Source organism: Clarias gariepinus, chromosome 4, assembly GCF_024256425.1.
Source record: "Clarias gariepinus isolate MV-2021 ecotype Netherlands chromosome 4, CGAR_prim_01v2, whole genome shotgun sequence".
In the NCBI taxonomy this organism is placed as follows: Eukaryota; Metazoa; Chordata; class Actinopteri; order Siluriformes; family Clariidae; genus Clarias; species Clarias gariepinus.
Genome location: NC_071103.1, coordinates 21,687,501 through 21,707,239, shown reverse-complemented (window position 1 = coordinate 21,707,239; position 19,739 = coordinate 21,687,501). Strand labels below are relative to the sequence as shown.

Genomic DNA, 19,739 nt, shown 5'->3' with positions numbered 1-19,739 from the left:
AGGGCACCAAGACCATGTAAATGTGTCACTACCAATGAAAGTATATGATACATTACATAATTTGGGGCACATTTTACATCAATGTTCCTTCTGAATAGCACAAACAGCAGTTAAAGTTAGTAAATTCCTTTAGTGTAACTTGTCTGCTAGATGCAAAGCTTACAAATTAAAAAATTCTACTGACTGATTATTTGAGAATTTCTTTATTTTGTCCCATAATTTCAATGATAGGACTTGCCTTGCTGAGGACTTACTATTTTTTATGAATATAGTTGATGGTCAATTAATATACTTAATGACAACTATTATAGAGAACATGTTTTAAAAAAAATTAGAGAACACTTACCACAGTGTGTTTAAAATGTATTAAACAGAGAAGAATGAGATCATTTGAGGGTGGTCACTTTGTATTTGTATAAATCATTATTAAATTACAAAATTCTGTTAGTAACTTAGTGGAGAAAATCTATCATTTAAAATTATGTTTCTAGTATTTGGACTTAGTGGCGCAGTGGCGACAAGTGAACATAGGATGCACATTATGTTTGTGATATTATAACGGTGTCTTAGTGGTTCGATTCCTGCATCGGGTCTGAGTGAATAGAGTTTGTATGTTTACCCTGTGCTTGGTGGATTTTCCTCCACAGTCCAAAGACATTAGGATTAGGCTAACTGGCGTTCCCAAAATGCCTGTAGTGTGTGAATGTGCGTGTGAATAATGACCAGACGTCCAACCACAGTCATATGGAATGGGAATAATTACAATGGTCACCCTTGCCCTCCACAGTCCCTCAGCGGTTCCTCAAAGGATGGATGAATGGAAGTTGCAATGTGGGTTCTCTATCGAGCAGATCTATTTGACAGACATAACCCAGGGATGTTCGATCAGCTTGAGGTCAGGGGAATTTGAAAGCCTGATCAACAACCTTGAACTCCCTGCCTGCTAAACCCCATATGCCGCAGGCTGTGATGCACTGGGTGTTCTGATAGCTACATTATTAACATGGCCTATGAACATGGCCTTGACTTTTACCATCAATTTTATGCTAAACTTGCTTTTCTCTGGGATCAGGCAAGACAGTTTCCCACAAGCATAGACAAGCCATGGATGCCCATGATCCTGTAATGGCATGCCATTCTCTACCTTACTGGTATATCATTGAAAACTGATCGGTTATGAGTCATTAGCTGTTACTATGGAAACGATAAAGTATTAGAAATCAGATAAACCTGCCATAACACTCATCATTATTATTAAAACATGCTGATAATGTGCTGTTAACGTGCTGTTTCCTTGAAATATATTGGTTTTAATAAATCCCGTCTGCGGTAGAGTTCATGATTTCTGCTTTCTCGGCGGACCGCTTTACTGTTACACCTTCCTTTCAGGCTTCAAGCAACAAAACACACGCAGTACTGGCCTGCGTTGTGATTGGATGAGCTCGTTGACCATCTCGTTGTTTTCAGTGACCTCACTGCTTTCCCTCACGCCGATTGGACACGAGGCTGAAACGCTCCCAGAGAATCCTTTTCGCGTCCGAATGTAGGAAGTGCCCTTTTATGGAATGTGAAGCGTTTCGTTTCTCGTGTTAACTTCCGGTTGGGTGGGAAGCAGCTGCTGGAAACAGTGAATAACTGTGCCTGGGGATATATTTAAACATATACTATTTCTTTTTGTCCTTTCACTTTTATCAGCAAGGTAAAAACGTTTTTTTTTTTTTGTAGGTGTTTTAAAGTGACACACGTTAGCGTGTTGTGTGATGCTGATGTAGGGAACAAGCCTACTTTTTTAGTAACAGTTGTTACATTGTAGCAACAGCTTCACACAGTTTGCGCTCGAGGTATTTACTTAATTTCTTTGCAGAAAATGTCGAAGTCTTTGAAGAAAATTGTGGAGGAGACTAGAGATAAGAGCCTTGCCGAGGTGGACATGTGTGACAGGGGGGTCGCCAACATGCTGGACATCCCTGGCCTGTGTGAGTAACTTATCTTTAATCAGATCTCCATGTCAGAGTCACTTTAGACCTTTCACTTAAAGCTCTATTATTATTATTATTATTATTATTATTATTAAAGCTGCTTTGCTAGCCTAAATATGACCTCTATGAAATATAAATCAAACACTTTCCATCTTCAGTGAAAATCAGATGTTTCATTATTGTTGTTGTTTTTGTTACAAACAGCATGTAACACACACTTTTCCCCACCATCTGGCCTGTTCTCTTGTGCTATGCATAAGCACAACAGTAAGAAAAATTGTTATATGCCACTTATCTTCATGTTTATCTTACCAACATTTCTTATTTGTCTTAAAGTCACGTTGTCCAACATAACTCAACTGGTCCTGAGCCACAACAAGCTGTCCAGTAAGTAGCTTGCTATTTTTCACTATTGATTTTAACCTCTTGTTGTGAGAGAGCATGATCTGCATTTATAACCTGTATTAGCAGGCACTCTCTCTGATACACCTTTACAAATCATATCCGAGTCTGTAACGAATCCATAGAGTTGAAGTTTTACGGGAAGTAGTCTATAAACTTTTTAGGGGTAACTTCCTTAAAATGTTCGTTATGCTCATATCAACCACTAGATGGCAGTATAGGACAGAGTGTGACTGAGTTTATTAATGGTTTCTTGAGCAAAAATATACAGGCATAAGAAACATTAAAATACTATTTTTTTTTTACATCAAATGTACCATTTATTAACAATCAACCATATTCTAACTTCATGACAAAAACATTTTGAGTAATTATGTTATTTCATATTTTATAAAACCCTGCACGTTAATTTAAATGTTTATACGATGATGAGTTCAAAATGATCTGCACCCCTGTTATATTAAAACTTCTGTTGGCTGCAGTGTCTCGTTAGCACTTTTTGTTCAAGATGGAAAAAAATGGATGACCTACATGCAGTGACTTATTTTTGTGGTCTGAGGGTGTACCTGGTGCCAAAATAACTTTTGAAACAGCAAAAACAGGAGCGTTTGTATATAGAAACACAATTTGGACAGATATGCTAAGGAACGTGAAAGTTTCTTAAAGAGAATCATTACTGGTGATAATAAACAGCAGAGTATGCAGCGGAAACATCCTAAATCATCAACCAAGAAAAGGTTCAAAAGTATCAGCTGGAAAGTTGATGCTTACAGTTTTCTGGTATTCTCAAGGGCCGGTGTTTAAACATCATCAGGGAAAAAGATTCAACACTTAACAGTACTTGTTACCATGAGATGCTTATTGAAAAGCTTCGCAGAGGACTTCTATATAAGTGTGTTGTGATCGCGCATGACAATGCACGTCCGCACACTTCTGCCCACACTGTCGAATATCTGCAAAAACTTTGTTTTGAGGTGTTAAAGCAGCCTCGCTATAGTCCTGACCTTGCTCCATCAGAGTTTTATATGGTCCCCTGAAAGCAGTGCTATGAGGAAGAATATTTACTTGCAAAGCAAAGACAGCTCAGGCTAAAACATTTTTTTTCTATGTGGTAATCCAAATGCTTGTTAACAGACGGAAAAGTTATTCAAATAAATTCTACAGCTATAGTGTGAATTTTTCCTGACTTGCCCTTAGAAATAATCTCTGCTTGTTTAGATGTCTTCTGTTACTGTATGTTATAAGATCTCATTTATCTTTAGTAAAAATTCATTTCAACAAATTTTGAAGTGGATCCAGTGACAAAACAGGAATACAGGCCGCTAGGCATACATTACACACACACACACACACACACACACACACACACACACACACACACACATAATGTGGGACAGAAGTCTGTCTCAGGGCTTTGATTTACACAGATTTAAACTCTTACATCTATACCTAGGGCCAGTTTTATGCTGCCACACTTGGGGGCTGTAAACCCAAGTAGATGTACATGTAAAACTCCACAAATAGTAACCTGATGAAGGATTCAACTAAGGACCACAGAACTGTAAAGGAGCAATACTATCCTCAACTTTGCTAGCCATACAGTCTTGACATTTTTGCTTAACAGTGAGCCTTTGCTATTAAGCTGATGCGCGCGTACACACACATACACACCCACATTTTGGTCTCATGTTTACTGTATATGCCAGAGAAGGATTCAGAGCAAATAAGCAAGTCATGGTAATCTTCATAAGGCAAAGATTTCACAACTAGATATTGCTCATGTTTGTCAAGGGTTATTTTTAGTGAAACTGCTTAATTAGCTTAACATGTCTCTTCACCTAAAGGGAAGATTCATAAATACATTTTCAAGTCATTTGTAGGTTCGGATACTCTCTGTCCTTCTTGTTAAGTAATATAAAATATATTTATTTTATATATTTTTGCAAAAAAACTGCTGATTTCTGTGGATTGGCTTTATTCATATTCTTAGTTTCAATCTAAGTTCTAGCCGTACTGTCTTCTGAATTTCAAGTGGCATGATCTGTTATTTTTTCTTCTGTGATTTATACTGCATATTCTCATGGTCAAATCCTGTCTTCATAAAATGCAGAGATGTATAATGTGCCATCTTTTGAACTTTTGAAGCTAGTCAGAAATTACAGTGGCATTTGAAACCCTTTCATTAGCGAGACTGGTGAGTAAAATACCTGAGCTGGAGAGGATGGGAGAGACGCAGGCAGTGTAATGAGATGGAGAGAAGAAGAGAGACATAGTAAGGGCAAAGGTTTGAATTCTCTCTCCACCATCCAGTCTTTACATTGCTTTCACCTTTTACTATCAATCATGTGGGTCATTAAGGACTTTGTGGCTTCTCAGAGATGTGGCTCAGGCATTTGACTTTGTGAGCTCACATTCATGCACCCACATTCATACAAGTGCATTCAGGTGTATACATGTAGCTATAAAACAAATTAAAGGAAGAACATAATGTGTCCTTGTAAGCATTTACAAGGGCCTCATTGCTCTTTGGTATAGAGTCTAAATGTCTCTGGAACTTTCCTTTTTCCAAAAGGTATTAACTCGGTTAGTGTTTTCATTGGTGGTGCAGCAGGTAGCATGTTTGCCTCCAGGCGCTGCGAGGGACTGGAGTCTCATCTGGGTTAACCGCACCAGCTTTGTGCCCAGGGTTATGGGAATGGAATCAAGCTCCATGATTAAGCTGTTATCCAACTCTCATTCCTTTGTTGACCTCAGTGGACAAGGCTATATTTCCTTCTTTCTGTACACTTGTGTATCTGCCAAGTGAATTTATGTATATCTACATTTAAGTATGAATGCATGAATGAATGGGTCCAAATTCCTAGTCCCATCTTTTGGGAATTGAAGGTTTTTTTTTTTTTCCTTAATATAGTGAAAATACCACATGACCACATCATGATGAAAAAGTGTTGAATTCTAGATGGAATTACAACCCAAGGGTGATGCTTTCCTTGCTGAAAACGTGGACTAGTAATTTAGGCCCATGCATTTATTCCTAAAGACATGTACATAAATACAGACAGACTGAAATGCAAACAGGTTTTGTTTGTTGAGGTTAACAGAAACATGTTAACTCTTAAGTGTAAAACAGAACATAATTTTTTTTTCTTCTGCCTTTTCTCTTTTTTGGAGTCGCCACATCAGATCATTCGATCAGCAAATTATTTCCACAGGCTTTACGCCGCTTTGCCCTTCCTTCCATCCACCCAACGCAGCCACTGAGATTCAGAGCATCCTCAATGCCAGTCTCATGCCCTGCATCTCAGTGGCTGTGGATTATACAGTATATGAGACTCACGGTTAAGGGCCTTGTGCAAGGTCACAGCAGTGGCAACCTTAATCGAGAGCTGTACAGTTAATACAATTTCAATTATGAAAACAAGGTATTTGAGATCAAATGATTCTCGAGCTGCATTCCTTTTTCACAGTAATGTTCTCATTTTGTGTTAGAAATTCATCACATCCTTTTACTCTGTATTAATGTGCTTTCCTCCATCACTCTCTCCCAGGCTGTGGTATTTATCTCCACCAAAAAAACACCAGGTTATTTTATTCAAATTTGACTAAATGCATTATGGTTCCAAAGTCCGTAAGTTATTGTGTTAAATAGCCATGATCTCAGTATTGACCAATATAATCGTGATTATGATTTTTGCCATAATTGAGCAATATTACCTCGACCCTCAGACCCTGCCGTCAGCATCCACCTTAACCCTAAACCACCTGATCCACCACTGCCTCAACAGAACAGATCAGAATATCAAGGGTGTATCGAGAGTTATGTCCTTTTGGCCTATCTACATTATCTACACTTTCCACATATGTGTTAAGTATTACCATCACCTGACATTCCAAAGTGACATTCCTAAAAAAATTTACTGATGTCTCATTTTCTTATTACTTTAGACTCCCGCACAAGTTTTTGTCCCGTATTAAGACTCGCAGAGACATCAGCTGGTACCCTGAGGTTTACAAGCTCAAAGCTATTGATAAATAGCACGTGTCAGTTTACTGCTCCATGCCAGGACCCTGAAATGGCTTTGTTATTGTTTCAGTATGCCTTGCGTGCACATTTTGGAGCTGTTTCCTCTGAAGGCTCTCATGTCAGTGTGTTTGTGTAAATCCCTACACACCAGTATAATGAAGGCCAATTGATCAGCCAGTAATCAGATAGGTGCCCCGGTATCCTCATCTATCTTTGTCTCAGGAGCACCAGTGGGCCTGCCAGCCATAGAAAGAGAGGAGGACAGAAGCGCTATGTTAAACGCTTCCATCATTAAAATGTCAAATCTATTGCTGGGCGAGTGACCTGTAATTGAGTCATCAAAGACAGAGGATCCATGCCCTGGCTCTTATAATTAGCTTGTTAAACCCAAGTCACTAGTAAGCCCTCAGACCCACATTTGAATCCTTGGTAAATGCATGTTTTGGTTTACAAATGCTTATTTGTCATGTTAATGTTTGAGTATGATTCCAAATAATAACTACTGCATTTTGGAAAGTTTGTTGACAGATTTACCAGGACAACAAGGTTGTGTTTTTGACATTTTATGTTTTTTTTTGTTTGTTTGTTTTTCTGTCCCATAGCCGTACCTCCAAACATTGCCGAGCTTAAGAATTTAGAGGTGCTGAACATGTTTAACAATCAGATAGAAGAGCTTCCCACTCAAATCAGCAGCCTTCAGAAACTTAAACACCTGAACCTGGGGTAAGAATGTTTCTGTGTCTTAGTTCTTTTAGCTAGGAATTGTATAAAAACAGTATTACCACGATCATTGTGATTTACTGTAGATAACCTATAAATAAAGTCAATGTGATGTCTTTCTATTTCTGTTTTCAATTTATCCTGCATGTATTGACTCACTATGTAAGGGGCCGTGAAGGTATTATGAGTTATTCAAACTGTCATATATCTTTTTTTTTCAGTATGAGATTTACAGTCGGTGGATGATGTTGGCTGCAGCATTTAATATATTCTCAGTTTAAAATTAATAAGTGCTTCAAGATCTCCAAATATACATTAAAATGTTATACTGTAAATGCTGTAAAGTAGTAATCACAACCATCTCTTTGTGATAAAACTATTTTTACCTGTGACATTGGCATATGGGTTACAGTTATAATTAGTCAGGAATTGAACCCTCGACCCGAGAGGTGTTTGACTATGGTATGCAATGTGGTGGCCAATTCCTGCTTATGCTTCCAGAGCCATTCTCTCACACTTTGAGCCTGATTGTTGTCCTGGAATATACCTGTTCCATCTGGGAAGTAAAAAAAAAAAAAACCTTAATGGTATAACCTGGTCATTTCGTACATTCATGTCATCAGCTGGCTACATTTTATTGCCACATAATGTTGATGAGCTTAGGCCTGAACAACTGAAGCAACCCCAGATCATAACACTGCCTCTAGAGGCTTGTACAGTGAGCACTATGCATGATGGGTGCATCACTTTATGTGCTTTCCCTTTTACCCTGACATGCCCATCACTCAGGAATGGCAGTGTCTTTTTTTAAATTTATGTCCAGTCCTTTAATTGATTGTGGCTATGGAACTCAAGTTCAAGTGCTTTACATACAAAATATAAGGTGTTGAAAACAAGCTAAAGTGTAAATCACTAATAAATTAGTTAAATAAAAAATATCTGAGAATAATTACAAATCATTACATTTCTATTGAAACAGAGTTTAGAGGTAATGTATTAAAACAATGGACATGAGTAACAAAGGAAGTTCAGCAGGAACCACATCGTTAGGGCCTTATTTAAGCCCTGTGGGATGGACGAGCAGGAGACCTCCTCAATGTCACGCAGGATTAAAGAGTTCCACAATTTCCCCCTGCTTCCAGCACCCCACATTTTTATCGATTTGGTGTCAGATGCATCATTTCCTAGCATAATCTCGAAGACATAAGCCGGAGTGCTGTATTCGTGGTGGCGAGTCCTGGCCAGAGCGTGTGTGTGACAGCCTAACCTGGCTCATTTGTCAAAACAATTCGCCACCTCTTGTAATTGCTTCACAAACACAGAGAGGTATCGTTTGTTTGTGTCGTTTAAATCCCACACACACAGCTGTGTGTATCGCTGTGTCGGGGGGTAAAAGGGCACAGAATGCAATTGGGGAGGACATGAAGGGAAAGAGGCTGGCAAAGTTAATCAGGCTTTGATCGCACTGTATTATGCACATACACACATTGCACACTGGTAGCTCTTTAGATCTCCACGATAATGTAAGTTGGATCATTTCAAAAGTTGTGCATGAAATGTAACTTATTTTGGTGGAAAAAAACATTTTGTAATGTTTTTAAAAATCTTATTATTTACCCCAGCACATCCTAATAAACACACAGAACTGATGACTCATGAGAACTATATTGTACAAAGTGTATTATTTATTTATTTACTTATTTATTTATTATTGATTGAAATTTTGTGTGTTAGTGTTAGGGCTGTGCAATTAATCGAATTTCAATTTCACTTACAATTTTTGTGTTTAACAATTATAAAAGCAAGATAATCATAATTAAATGATTATTGTGCCATGTTTTGTTTTGTTCTTGTGATCTTTTATAAATTTAGCAGTCCATTTGCTGTACAGGAGAGTGCTTTCACCCCTCATTAAAGCCCAAACTTACTCGCACCATTCATTCATTAATTCATTGTGTCATTTATTATTCTATCTATATTGAATTACATTTAAAATATATATTTTTTTTTTATTATTATATTAATATAATATTATAATGTTTTTAAATAGTTCAATAAGTGCACAATGTTTCCGTAAGGTAAACCGTGAGCTCAATATTGACCAAAATAATCATGATTATGGTTTTTGCCTTAATAAGCAGCGCTAGTGGGTAATGGTGATTTTTAAAAAATTTTTAATGTATTTTAATGTGAACCTTTATTCCTTATTCTTTTTTTTTTCCTTTTTTTGTCTAACACCTCCACACCAAATTTGCACTGAAGTAGCTGTGTATTGATATTTATGCAATAATGTTTATAAATTTTAATATCTTTCGGTAAACAGAAATGGCATTTAAATGCATATTGCACGTTGCATCTATTTTATTGAAGAAGATTAATCTTTATTATTGGCTCTGAGTCCATGTTTTTTGTGTGTGTGTGTAGGATGAACAGACTGAGTACACTACCCAGAGGCTTTGGTTCTCTCCCAGCTCTCGAGGTCCTGGATTTGACTTACAACAACCTGAATGAGTCCTCCCTGCCTGGAAATTTCTTCTATCTCAGTGAGTCTTCCTCTCTCTCTTTCATTCGCAGCACATTACTTACTCCTCCCTTAAGCATGTATCTTCTCGCGCTGTGCACGGTGGATCTCACTAACACAGGGCAAACAGAATAGCAGTTAACTGACTAAACTTCATCATCATTCCAATCAACCCCTCCCCATCAGAGGCCCAGTGATGATCACTGACCGTCTCTAGCGCGCTGTACGTTCACTAATGGGCTGTTATTTTAATACTGATGACATGATGAAAGCACGCACAGAACAGCAATCAGTCCTTTATCCCCCTCCGCCCCCCGCCTCCACCGCACCCACCCTGCTCTATTTATCACTGCTGATGTTCAGCCTCAGATATTACCTCTGATTTCACAAGCAAATTAAAATGGATCTGATTAATGAATGAGATTCAGGTGATTAAGGACAATCAGAGACACCACTGCACACTGAAGGAAGAGGAGGAGGGAGAGAAGAAACGGTGCCGAGCCACGAAAATTGCAAAAACTCTTTGAAGTTCTGTGCTTTATGCCTAGAGTCAGGAGAGTGGGTTGAATCAGATTATATGTAAACCTTCACTCTTTAAATTGTTTTCATTGTGTTGAGCTTTTTTTTATACATATGGAAATGTTTGTGTTGTTGAGTCAGTGTTATGGCGTAATCTATGCCAAAGCACGTGCAATAGACCTGTGTACTGTGTGATCGCATACTGCTGTGTGTGTGCGCGTGTGTGTCAGTCGTTCATCAGACAAACACGGAGTCTGGACATGTAGTATTAATCAACTCTGAATATCGCTATTGATCAGACAGCACACGAATCAGGCCTGCAGCACTCCGGCCTGCCTTACACTCACCTCCTCTCTCATTTCAGCCACCCTGCGCGCACTCTATCTCAGTGACAACGACTTTGAAATCCTGCCCCCAGACATCGGCAAGCTGACCAAGCTACAGATAGTGAGTAATTTATCTAAATTTACCTTGAAATCAATCCTCTTTTTTACCGTGCCGTTAGTTGGATTTATTCTTTAGAGTATGTGTTGTCCTTTATCACACGCTCATGCGTGGTTTATGTGCTGTCTCTGAGACTGTGCAAGCCCACAGCTATCTCACTGCTTACATGAACAGGTGATAAATGCTTTAGAACCAAGATCTGATTTAATCGTGATAAAAAAAATCCTTTTATTTAAATCTAAACCTGCCTCATGTCTCCATCAGCATACGTCTGCAATAACAAAGAATTAACAAGGACCACTTTTATGCTTTTTTTTTTTTTACATTTATTTAATGTTGACAAAAATCAAAAATGAGTTTAAGTATACTCACCAGGTTCTTAGTGACTTCATACTGTACCTCATTGTCCATCCTGTCTCCTTATCTCTTTATAGCTGAGTCTGAGGGATAATGACTTGATCTCTCTGCCTAAAGAAATAGGAGATCTGTCCCAACTGAAGGAGCTGCATATCCAGGGCAACAGGCTGACTGTGCTGCCTCCTGAACTTGGTAAGTTTTGTGTGTGCATCTGTTTGTGTGCGAGTGAAGATGGAAATGGAGAAAAATATTATCACAGGAACAGGCTTGTGTGTCTGTTGTGCAGTACACTGTGATCTTATCTGTCATGAATGTTCCCACCTTGTGCTCAGTATTCCCTGGATACAAAACCATTATAAACTATAAATATATAGAGATTTTATACCAGTGCTACAAATAGCAGCTAAAACAGCTAAAGTGACACGTCTGACTTTCTTCCTTCTTTTGGACCTCAACAAATACAGCCGACTGACTTCTTGCCATTCTGCTCTGGCATATTCAGCATATTTTTTTGCTAAAATCTGATGTTTGAAAGGAATGAGTGGTCACGGTGTTTCAATCTGATCTGACCAAAAAAAATCAGAATTGAACAATGTGGCCTGTAATGTAAATGTACCTTTTGTATTTTCTATTGGTGCAAAATTAATCACATATAAATGGAAATTGCAATATAGACCTGTACAATATTTAAATTGCGAAAGCCTGTAATTTATTTCAGATAATGTATGCATAGTCTGGAAATTATTTTGGAGTTTGTCAATGATTAAATCAATTTCACTGAAATAAAATTATGTAGTCACAATAATTGCAATATGATATGTTTAAGTTAAACCTTGGATTGCATAATTTGTTCTGGAAGTGTGCTTGGATATCAAAATATCACTCATATAGCAAAGCAAATCTCCCAATAAGAAATAATGGAAACTCGGATGATTTGTTTTAAAACCCAAAAATATTTATATAAAAATAAATAATACAAAATGTAACGTAAAAATAAAACAAATTTACTTTTGTAAAGAATCGCAACAGAGCAGTGTTTCTGTTAGAGCGTTTGTGTGCGTGTATTTCATTAGTTTTTTTGTTTGTGTGTGTATGTATGCGCGTGCACACACACACACACACACACACACACTAACAGAAACACTGCTCTGTTAGGAAACTTCTTTAACAAGAACCCTCTGTAGTGACACTCGTGCGTGCGCACACACTAACGGAATCTGTGAGTCTCTCTGACAGATAGAGACTCTAGAAACTGGATCTTTGACAAGGAACCTCTCTAATGACACTTGCTTTTGCTTCACGCGGACGCATACACACGTGATCACAATGTTATTCGAATTTATTCAATTTTATTTATATAGCGCTTTTAACAATTGTCAATGTCTCAAAGCAGCTTTACACAATCAAAAGAATTATTTAAGTTTGTATGGAATGTAAATGTGTATGAATCAAAATGGTCAGATAGTCCCTGGTGAGCAAGCCGAGGGCGACAGTGGCATGGAAAAACTCCCTGAGATGGTAATAGGAAGAAACCTTGAGAGGAACCAGACTCAACACGGAACCCATCCTCATTTGGGTGAAACAGAAAGCAGGAATTGATCTGCATTCATACTGTATGTTAGGTGGCAAGCAGTTCAGCTATAACAGTTGATGTTAATTGATGTTAAAATGGAGTCCAGATAGTTATTGGAGGCTCAGGTGGACTTGTAGGAAATTCCAGTCCTATCAAGCGACTGCAGTCAAGTCAAGTCCTCAGAGAAACAGCTGTCAACATCAGTCGAGGCTAGAACCGTCTTCATGGTAGAGTGAAACTGTCCCCAGACACCAGACGCATCCCAAAGAGACACACGGGGCATCCATGTGACGAGATCTCCAACCAGAAGTGGGGCACCAAGATAAGTCAGTCCAGAGGGCAGATGGAGACTGGAACACTGGCAGCTAAGGAACAACATAACATGTTATAATAAACGGTACACACGCACGGATTTTGACTGAGTGACGCACGCGCACTGAGACAGGAGATAAACTATTGTCTCAGTTTGGCTCGTATATGAAGACCTCGCTCATTTATGATGTTAAATTTCATTTTAAAATGTTGCTCTATATATATAAACCTGGGCCTGATTCCCTCTCAGTACTGCTATTGAGCGCAGATCAGGCCATGGGTTGAGAGAGCGGGCTCCTCGTGTGTAGAAATATACAGTTATCACACAACCAGTCCACTACATCCTCAGCAGAGAGACCTTCTCTAGTGTCCAAAGCTGGGTTGTGATTGTTCACCTATCATTTTGAGGTGAACCACATGCTGTTAACCTGGTCTAGGTTGAGAAAGAAGGCATCATCTGCTGTTCTTTACGCTGATGTATTGTGTAAAACAATGTGCAAGTCTGAACGTGCAATTAAAATTCTGTGCACATGGCAGTGTGGGGGGAAAAAAGGCCTTCTCTCTCTCTCTGTCATGCTCATGCATTTGCACAAAAAGTGTTCTGCTTTTGTTCCATTGAGCTGGCAGCCCCTGCTGATGGCACGCTGCTTATGTTCTAAACACTTATATCACTCTAACAAAGGAACTAACATTTCAAACAGGATTTTTTTTAGTGGTTATGACTTTGTTTTATCTGCAATTGGTTTAACAAGCTACTGCTTCGTTTACTTAGTAAATTGTATGGGTATAACAATAACAATTATGTCAATAACACAATCCATGTCTGTATCTGTATTGATATTTAAACCTGAAGAAGATGTGGCCTGAATCTGAATCACATTTCTCAAACCACAAATATTATCACAAAGAATATACACATAAGCAGTGTCATTTCCTTTTCTGCAGAGTATAGCCTCAGTTATTGTTTCCTGTTTTTTCATTCTACATGCAATAAAATTATTTATGCTTTGCTCCTTTCTTTCATGTCAAAAGCGCTTGTACTGTTCTCAATGTCTTGCTTGGTGCTTGTGCAGTTACAATGAGTGAAAGGCTACTTTTAAATAGAGTCTGATCAGAATACTGTATTTTGAGTGTGGGCTGATCCACATGCACACTCCTATGGTGACCCTTTTTTCCTGACACACAGACACACACACAGGCTGCCTAAGGTAATGCTAATTGCCCTTAAACAGCTGAAATCTCTCACACCGTGTCTATCAGAATTATTAGCCAGTGCGGCTTGGTCATTGGGAAGAAATGCTTTATGTATAAAAAACATTGTTTAAGCTGCTGATGCACAGTTTTATTTTTCATAATCGCTTTAGGTGTTTTTATTTGTCCTTGTACAGACACTTTATTGTATATAATCTATTTATTTTTTATAAATTTATTATCATATATATGATATAAATGCATGTTTACACAAACTGACATGAGAACTGGCGTTCCTTAATTTCAGGATTGACATAAGAAAGATTAAGTGTTGCAGTGTATTATATATAATATAATGCTTATTATGTAAGGAATAAAGGTGACAGGTCATGCAGTTATAGGAAGTAAATAATTATATTGGTGAAGTTGTATTATATGTGTGTGTGTGCATGCATGTACATTGCCATAAATTGTCATAAAAATAAATAATGTATTAAAACAAATGATAAACTACACCTGTGGGTTATCTTACAGTATGAAAATAAGACCCTAAGGGAGCAATTCTCACGTTATTATGAAGGATAATGCACTGTTGGTTTCAAAAGTATTGGAACAGCAATGGCAATTAGTGTCTTTTTGCTATATATAGAGAACATTTGGGCTTGAGGACAAAAGATGAATATAAGACACTATATCAGAATTTCATCCTTCATTTTCTGATATCTAGATATAGACGTGTTCAAGAAGTGTCTTATCATTTCAATACTTTATTTTATATCTAATATTTTTTTTCTTAAATTATTGCATCCACAGCATCATGAGTTTGTTTTAAAAAGTTGCAGCGGGCGAGGTGTAAAAAGCATTTGTGTGAGATGGGTGGCCTCCCCACTGTGGTCTCTCCTAGACCCCTGTAGGAAAGGCTGTGCATATGGACCTTATTAAGATCCTAACGTCATGTCACCCTAATCTTGTTTCTCAAAGCGCAGTCTTGTTAGAGCTGCCTGTGTGTGTGTATGTGTGTGTGTGTGTGTGTAAGAGAGGGAGAGTGAGAGAGATGGGAAGTAAAGAGCAAAGCCCAGCTAACAAGGAGCAGCCAAGCGCACAGATGAGGGAAAGGCAGAAGGGAAGAGCTACAGGGAGAGGAAGAAGCACCATAAAAGAGGGGGGACAAAGGAAGAGTAAGAATGTGTAGGACTTTAGGACTCTGAACGCTATTCAGGGTGACTCTTTTTCAATCCCTAACAGACAGGAGCAGTAAAGGGATCATGATACTGTACATGATAGCAGAATTGTAAACTACTGTAGTTAAGGTTTCAGGTTTGATTTTGTTCTACGTGCTGTATTCTTCATTAATATTCTTCTTTAAAAGCAACTCTAAGGCAAGAGAGAGAAAGAGAGTGTAGCTTTTAACTAGAATAAGCTGTTGGTCTGTATTGCAGTGTCTTAACAATACAATATGATAACAGTGGAGTGAGGCAACAGATTAACATCCAAATTACATTAATGCTGCTGTCTAGCTGGTTTTATGAGGCATGACGTTGTATGCCAAGATCCAAGTTTAATTTAGCTGCTCTTCTGACAGCATTTTCAACACTTTCTAATCAGAAACAATTTAATTAGGCCTCTTGTGTGCTATCATGTGCCACATTAGCACTGTGACCTGTATGCCATCAATTTTTTTTTAAATTTTTTTTCTCTTCCTGCCAACTTTACATGCTTGTACTCCTTCCATCTCGCTCTCAATACTCCCTAAACATTCCCTGACTCGCTTTTTATCTCTATCCCTGTAGGGAATCTGGACCTGACTGGCCCAAAACAGGTGTTTAAGGCTGAGAGTAACCCATGGGTAACTCCTATAGCAGATCAGTTCCTGTTGGGCATCTCTCATGTCTTTGAATACGTCCGCTCCGAGACCTACAAATAGTAAGTCACCTTGTCCCTATGCTTTGGAATAAATAAGTGACATACCTGTGTTGTAAACTGTAGATCCTTAAGCATGCCGAACAGATACTTTTATACAATCTGTTTATTCTACAACTGTAAAGTTAAAAGCTTTTATGTTAGAAGTGCCCTGAGACTGATGATTGTGCCACTTCAGTGTTAGGAATCATACGCGAGAGCTAGTCAGGCATTTCTAGGTCATAGTCTTATTGTCTCTGACATTTCTAAGAACATCCTTGAAATTGTATCTACTTCTTATTACATATGATTTAATATTATAATGTTTATAGTGTAAACACTATGGCAGAAGTGCACTTAGTTTGTATTACATAAACCACAGAAGGTGAAAAGGAGTTTGCATTTTCTTTTTACTGTTATATAGTTCAGTTTTATACACCTTCTTGTCAACATGTGCATGCTGAGACCTTAAAATAAAAATGTTTGTGGTAAATGACGCTCTAAAATACCTGGAACCTTCTCACTGAGGTCATCTCAGGGTGGTGCTGCTTCAGAATGGCAAGGAACTCTGGTGGAAATATGTGGTTTGCCAAATATAAGGGTGCAAAGAACCACCTGAATACAGCAAAGGGATTTAACTATACACACAATTCAAATTCAGTATTATTCAATATGACCACAGTGGCAAATAAGCACTGCCTGAATGCATGCCTTCTGGTTTTAGTTCATTTTAACATTTAACATTTATTTGAACAACCTCCAATCATTAAAACCTAATGACCGGTTGTTACATGACGCTTTAGCAGCATGTAGCATAACACAAGCTGTGTATTAGAATGTAACAATTAAATGTAGCTGGCTTTGAATGGTGGGACTATGGGTGGTGTGTCTGAAGCACGGGGGTTTCCTATTGTGCTGTTAGTGAACTGTGTTCTGAAAATCTAAAAACTTGCTTTATTAGACTTGTTTAGGTAGAAAATGCACTTTTATGTTCAAATATGGATTTCTTAATACATACAGTACTCTGTCTTAGGAACCTGCAAAGACATAATAAACTATATACAAATCTGCTTTAAAAAAAAAAAAAAATCAGTGAACAGGGATAACTGAATAATGTCATCATTTAAAAAAAGCACAAAGTAGTCTTAGTTTAAAAAGACACTGTAACAACATTTCTATTTTCTTATATTGTTTTTCTGATTATGAAATATTTTTACTGACCCAGTAATGTGAAAATTTTAATCTGAACATCAAAGACATTTTTGTACAACTTTTACTTTTGCATACTATAGATATTCTAAAAAATTATATATATATAATATTATTTAAAGAGTGTTGCCCTGTTGTTCCCAGAATTCAGTTTATAGTCCTATGTATTTTTTTGGTGTTTTTTTTTTTTTTTTTTTTTTTTTTTACAATTGCAGGAGTCTTGATTTTTTTACTTTTGGGCCCCGTGATACATTTATGATGGATTGAGTAATACAGCTTGCTCATATAAAGCGTAACAGTAAGCAGAGAACCTACAATGTAATCATATTAGATAAAACACATTTTTACCCTCATTCCACTACAACTCTCTCTTTTTCCCTTTTTTTCCTTTTTTGTTATGCCCTTTAAGTAAAAGACATCTCTCTGATGATATCTGCCTTTTATTGAATATTCACTCTAAATATAGACTCACTATACAGGCTGGATTTATTTCTGAACATATTTCGGGATCAAGCACAAGGAGAAGTCATTTTTATTAAGAGTTATGTCAATTTACTCCAGAACCATACAAATTAAAGTCAAACCTGAAGGCATTCCTCTCTGAAAAGTGGCAGTGTAAATCTTTTGACCCAATGATGTCTAGTTTTATCCTCCAGCTATTTAATATTCTACACACCACTTGCTTCCAGTGGTTTTGAAGGAAAAAAGCAATATTGGAATAATACATACATTTATATTGTGTCCGTGTCAGTTGTCAAGAAAAAAAAAACATCCTACAGATATGTAATGATAAAAGTTAGCAGCATGTCCTCACTGGCCACGTTAATACGAACACCTGTACATCTTTACCAGGCAAGTTTTGTTGAACGATACCCCTGTTGTCTCAGATTCCTGCTCCTTACTGATAGTAGTAAATCCTGATGTGGTCTTCTAATGTTATAGTCCACAAACATTAAGGCTTACTGCATTACAAGTGTTCAGATTAAATTGGCCTGTGAGTGTATTTTCTGGGGATACCATGGAACATGTTTTAAAATTCTACCACCACCATCACTTGAATAAAATTTCCTGTTTTCTGAGTCACATCGATTGCTCTTTCAAATCGTTTTATGGCATTGGCTCCTATTCTATTTACATTTACATTTGGGCATTTGGCAGACGCTCTTATCCAGAGCTACTACTTTTTATCTCATTACACATCTGAGCAGTTGAGGGTTAAGGGCCTTGCTCAAGGGCCCAACAGTGGCAACTTGGTGGTTGTGGGGTTTAAACCTGGGATCTCCCAAACCGTAGTCCAATGCCTGAACCACTGTACATATAGTATAGCACAGCTGGGATCTAATACCAATAAATATTAACAGCACCACTTAATTGTTTAAAAGTGCCATTTGTTCTGTTTGGGTCGTACAGAGCATCTTTAACAATAGAAGTGTCCGATTTTTTTTTTCTTTCCCTCTAAGAAACTTTCTGTATTCTATGCAGCAAGTCATTGACAATACTTTACAACTTCTAAATCCCCCATAACAGAAAAAGTCAAATCCTTCTATTTGATCATTTAGCTGTGTGCTGAGCTCATCCCCAAAACCTACATACTGGAACTGATCTTTTCTCAAGATACAAGACTTCCTCTTTTTAATGTTATTGCAGAATCCCAGAATCTTATAATATGTCCTATTTTTTGGCACAGTCTGTGGACGCTATATTGTGAGATTGATGTGGACCCGAAGATGAATACAGTATACAGTATTTTATTGATTATGTCTACATGGGTAAGTTGAAGGGCTTTTATTGACAGATTGAAGGATTGTTAATGACTAACTGCTGCAGACATTGATGAATGGAAATCTCTGTATTTAGTGAGTGCTGTCTGGGTTTTATTTTTATTTTTTTGTTGCCGTTACAATGCAAAATGCTACATGTGCTAAATTTTAAGTGAGACATGCACTTTATTAGAAACACCACATTAATCCTGGGTAGGCTCTAATTTGCAGTTTCAGAACAGTTCTCATAATAGTTAGTTTGGCATGACTTCCACAACCATGGCTGCTGCCTGAGTTTATGTGAATACAGTACATCATATGATTACTGCTGCAGAACTTAGATTCTTCATTTAAAAAATACTTAATTTGCATTAAGGGGGTTAACAAGTGTCAGGGAAACACTCCTCACCATACATGACCACTACCAGTCTGGACCATGGACCGTGTTCAGGTTCGGGCCTGCAAGTTTCTCTTGGGGAAGTGCAAAGCTGACATTTTGGTACTGTGCGAAAAACTGGTCTTGTGTAAGAATATTACATTTCCCAAGGATGAGTATAAATATTTTACCGTAAAGAGAGAGAGAGATTATTTGCCAAATTAGCTTCTCCCTGAAGGCCTTTGGAACTATTAAGAAAATGTCAGCAATGTTGGCCCCAAGGTAAAAGAGATAAATAAAAATATAGTGACCATCAACGGGATAAATAAAACAATTCCTACTTAATCGATAATTCTAACTCAATCACAACCCCTGCCTTGTGTATTAGAACCTCAGAAGAGCTCAGATTATATTTGGATTCTTTAGTGTTGGCTGTTCAGTTCTGCTCTGCTT

The 19,739-nt window shown here is 37.7% G+C and overlaps 1 protein-coding gene across 1 annotated transcript in view; it reads left to right on the top strand.

Moving 5' to 3' along the window:
* The first annotated feature begins 1,541 nt into the window (after positions 1 to 1,541).
* The window catches only part of rsu1 (Ras suppressor protein 1), a 37,115-nt gene continuing 18,917 nt past the window's right edge, over positions 1,542 to 19,739 (top strand). Inside the window, exons 1-8 of the mRNA XM_053494608.1 lie at positions 1,542 to 1,699; positions 1,865 to 1,976; positions 2,316 to 2,366; positions 7,008 to 7,128; positions 9,550 to 9,668; positions 10,530 to 10,612; positions 11,044 to 11,158; positions 15,833 to 15,965. Of these exons, the coding sequence (XP_053350583.1) occupies positions 1,868 to 1,976; positions 2,316 to 2,366; positions 7,008 to 7,128; positions 9,550 to 9,668; positions 10,530 to 10,612; positions 11,044 to 11,158; positions 15,833 to 15,965 (731 nt within the window). The 5' untranslated portion in view covers positions 1,542 to 1,699; positions 1,865 to 1,867. The remainder of the gene's footprint in view (positions 1,700 to 1,864; positions 1,977 to 2,315; positions 2,367 to 7,007; positions 7,129 to 9,549; positions 9,669 to 10,529; positions 10,613 to 11,043; positions 11,159 to 15,832; positions 15,966 to 19,739) is intronic.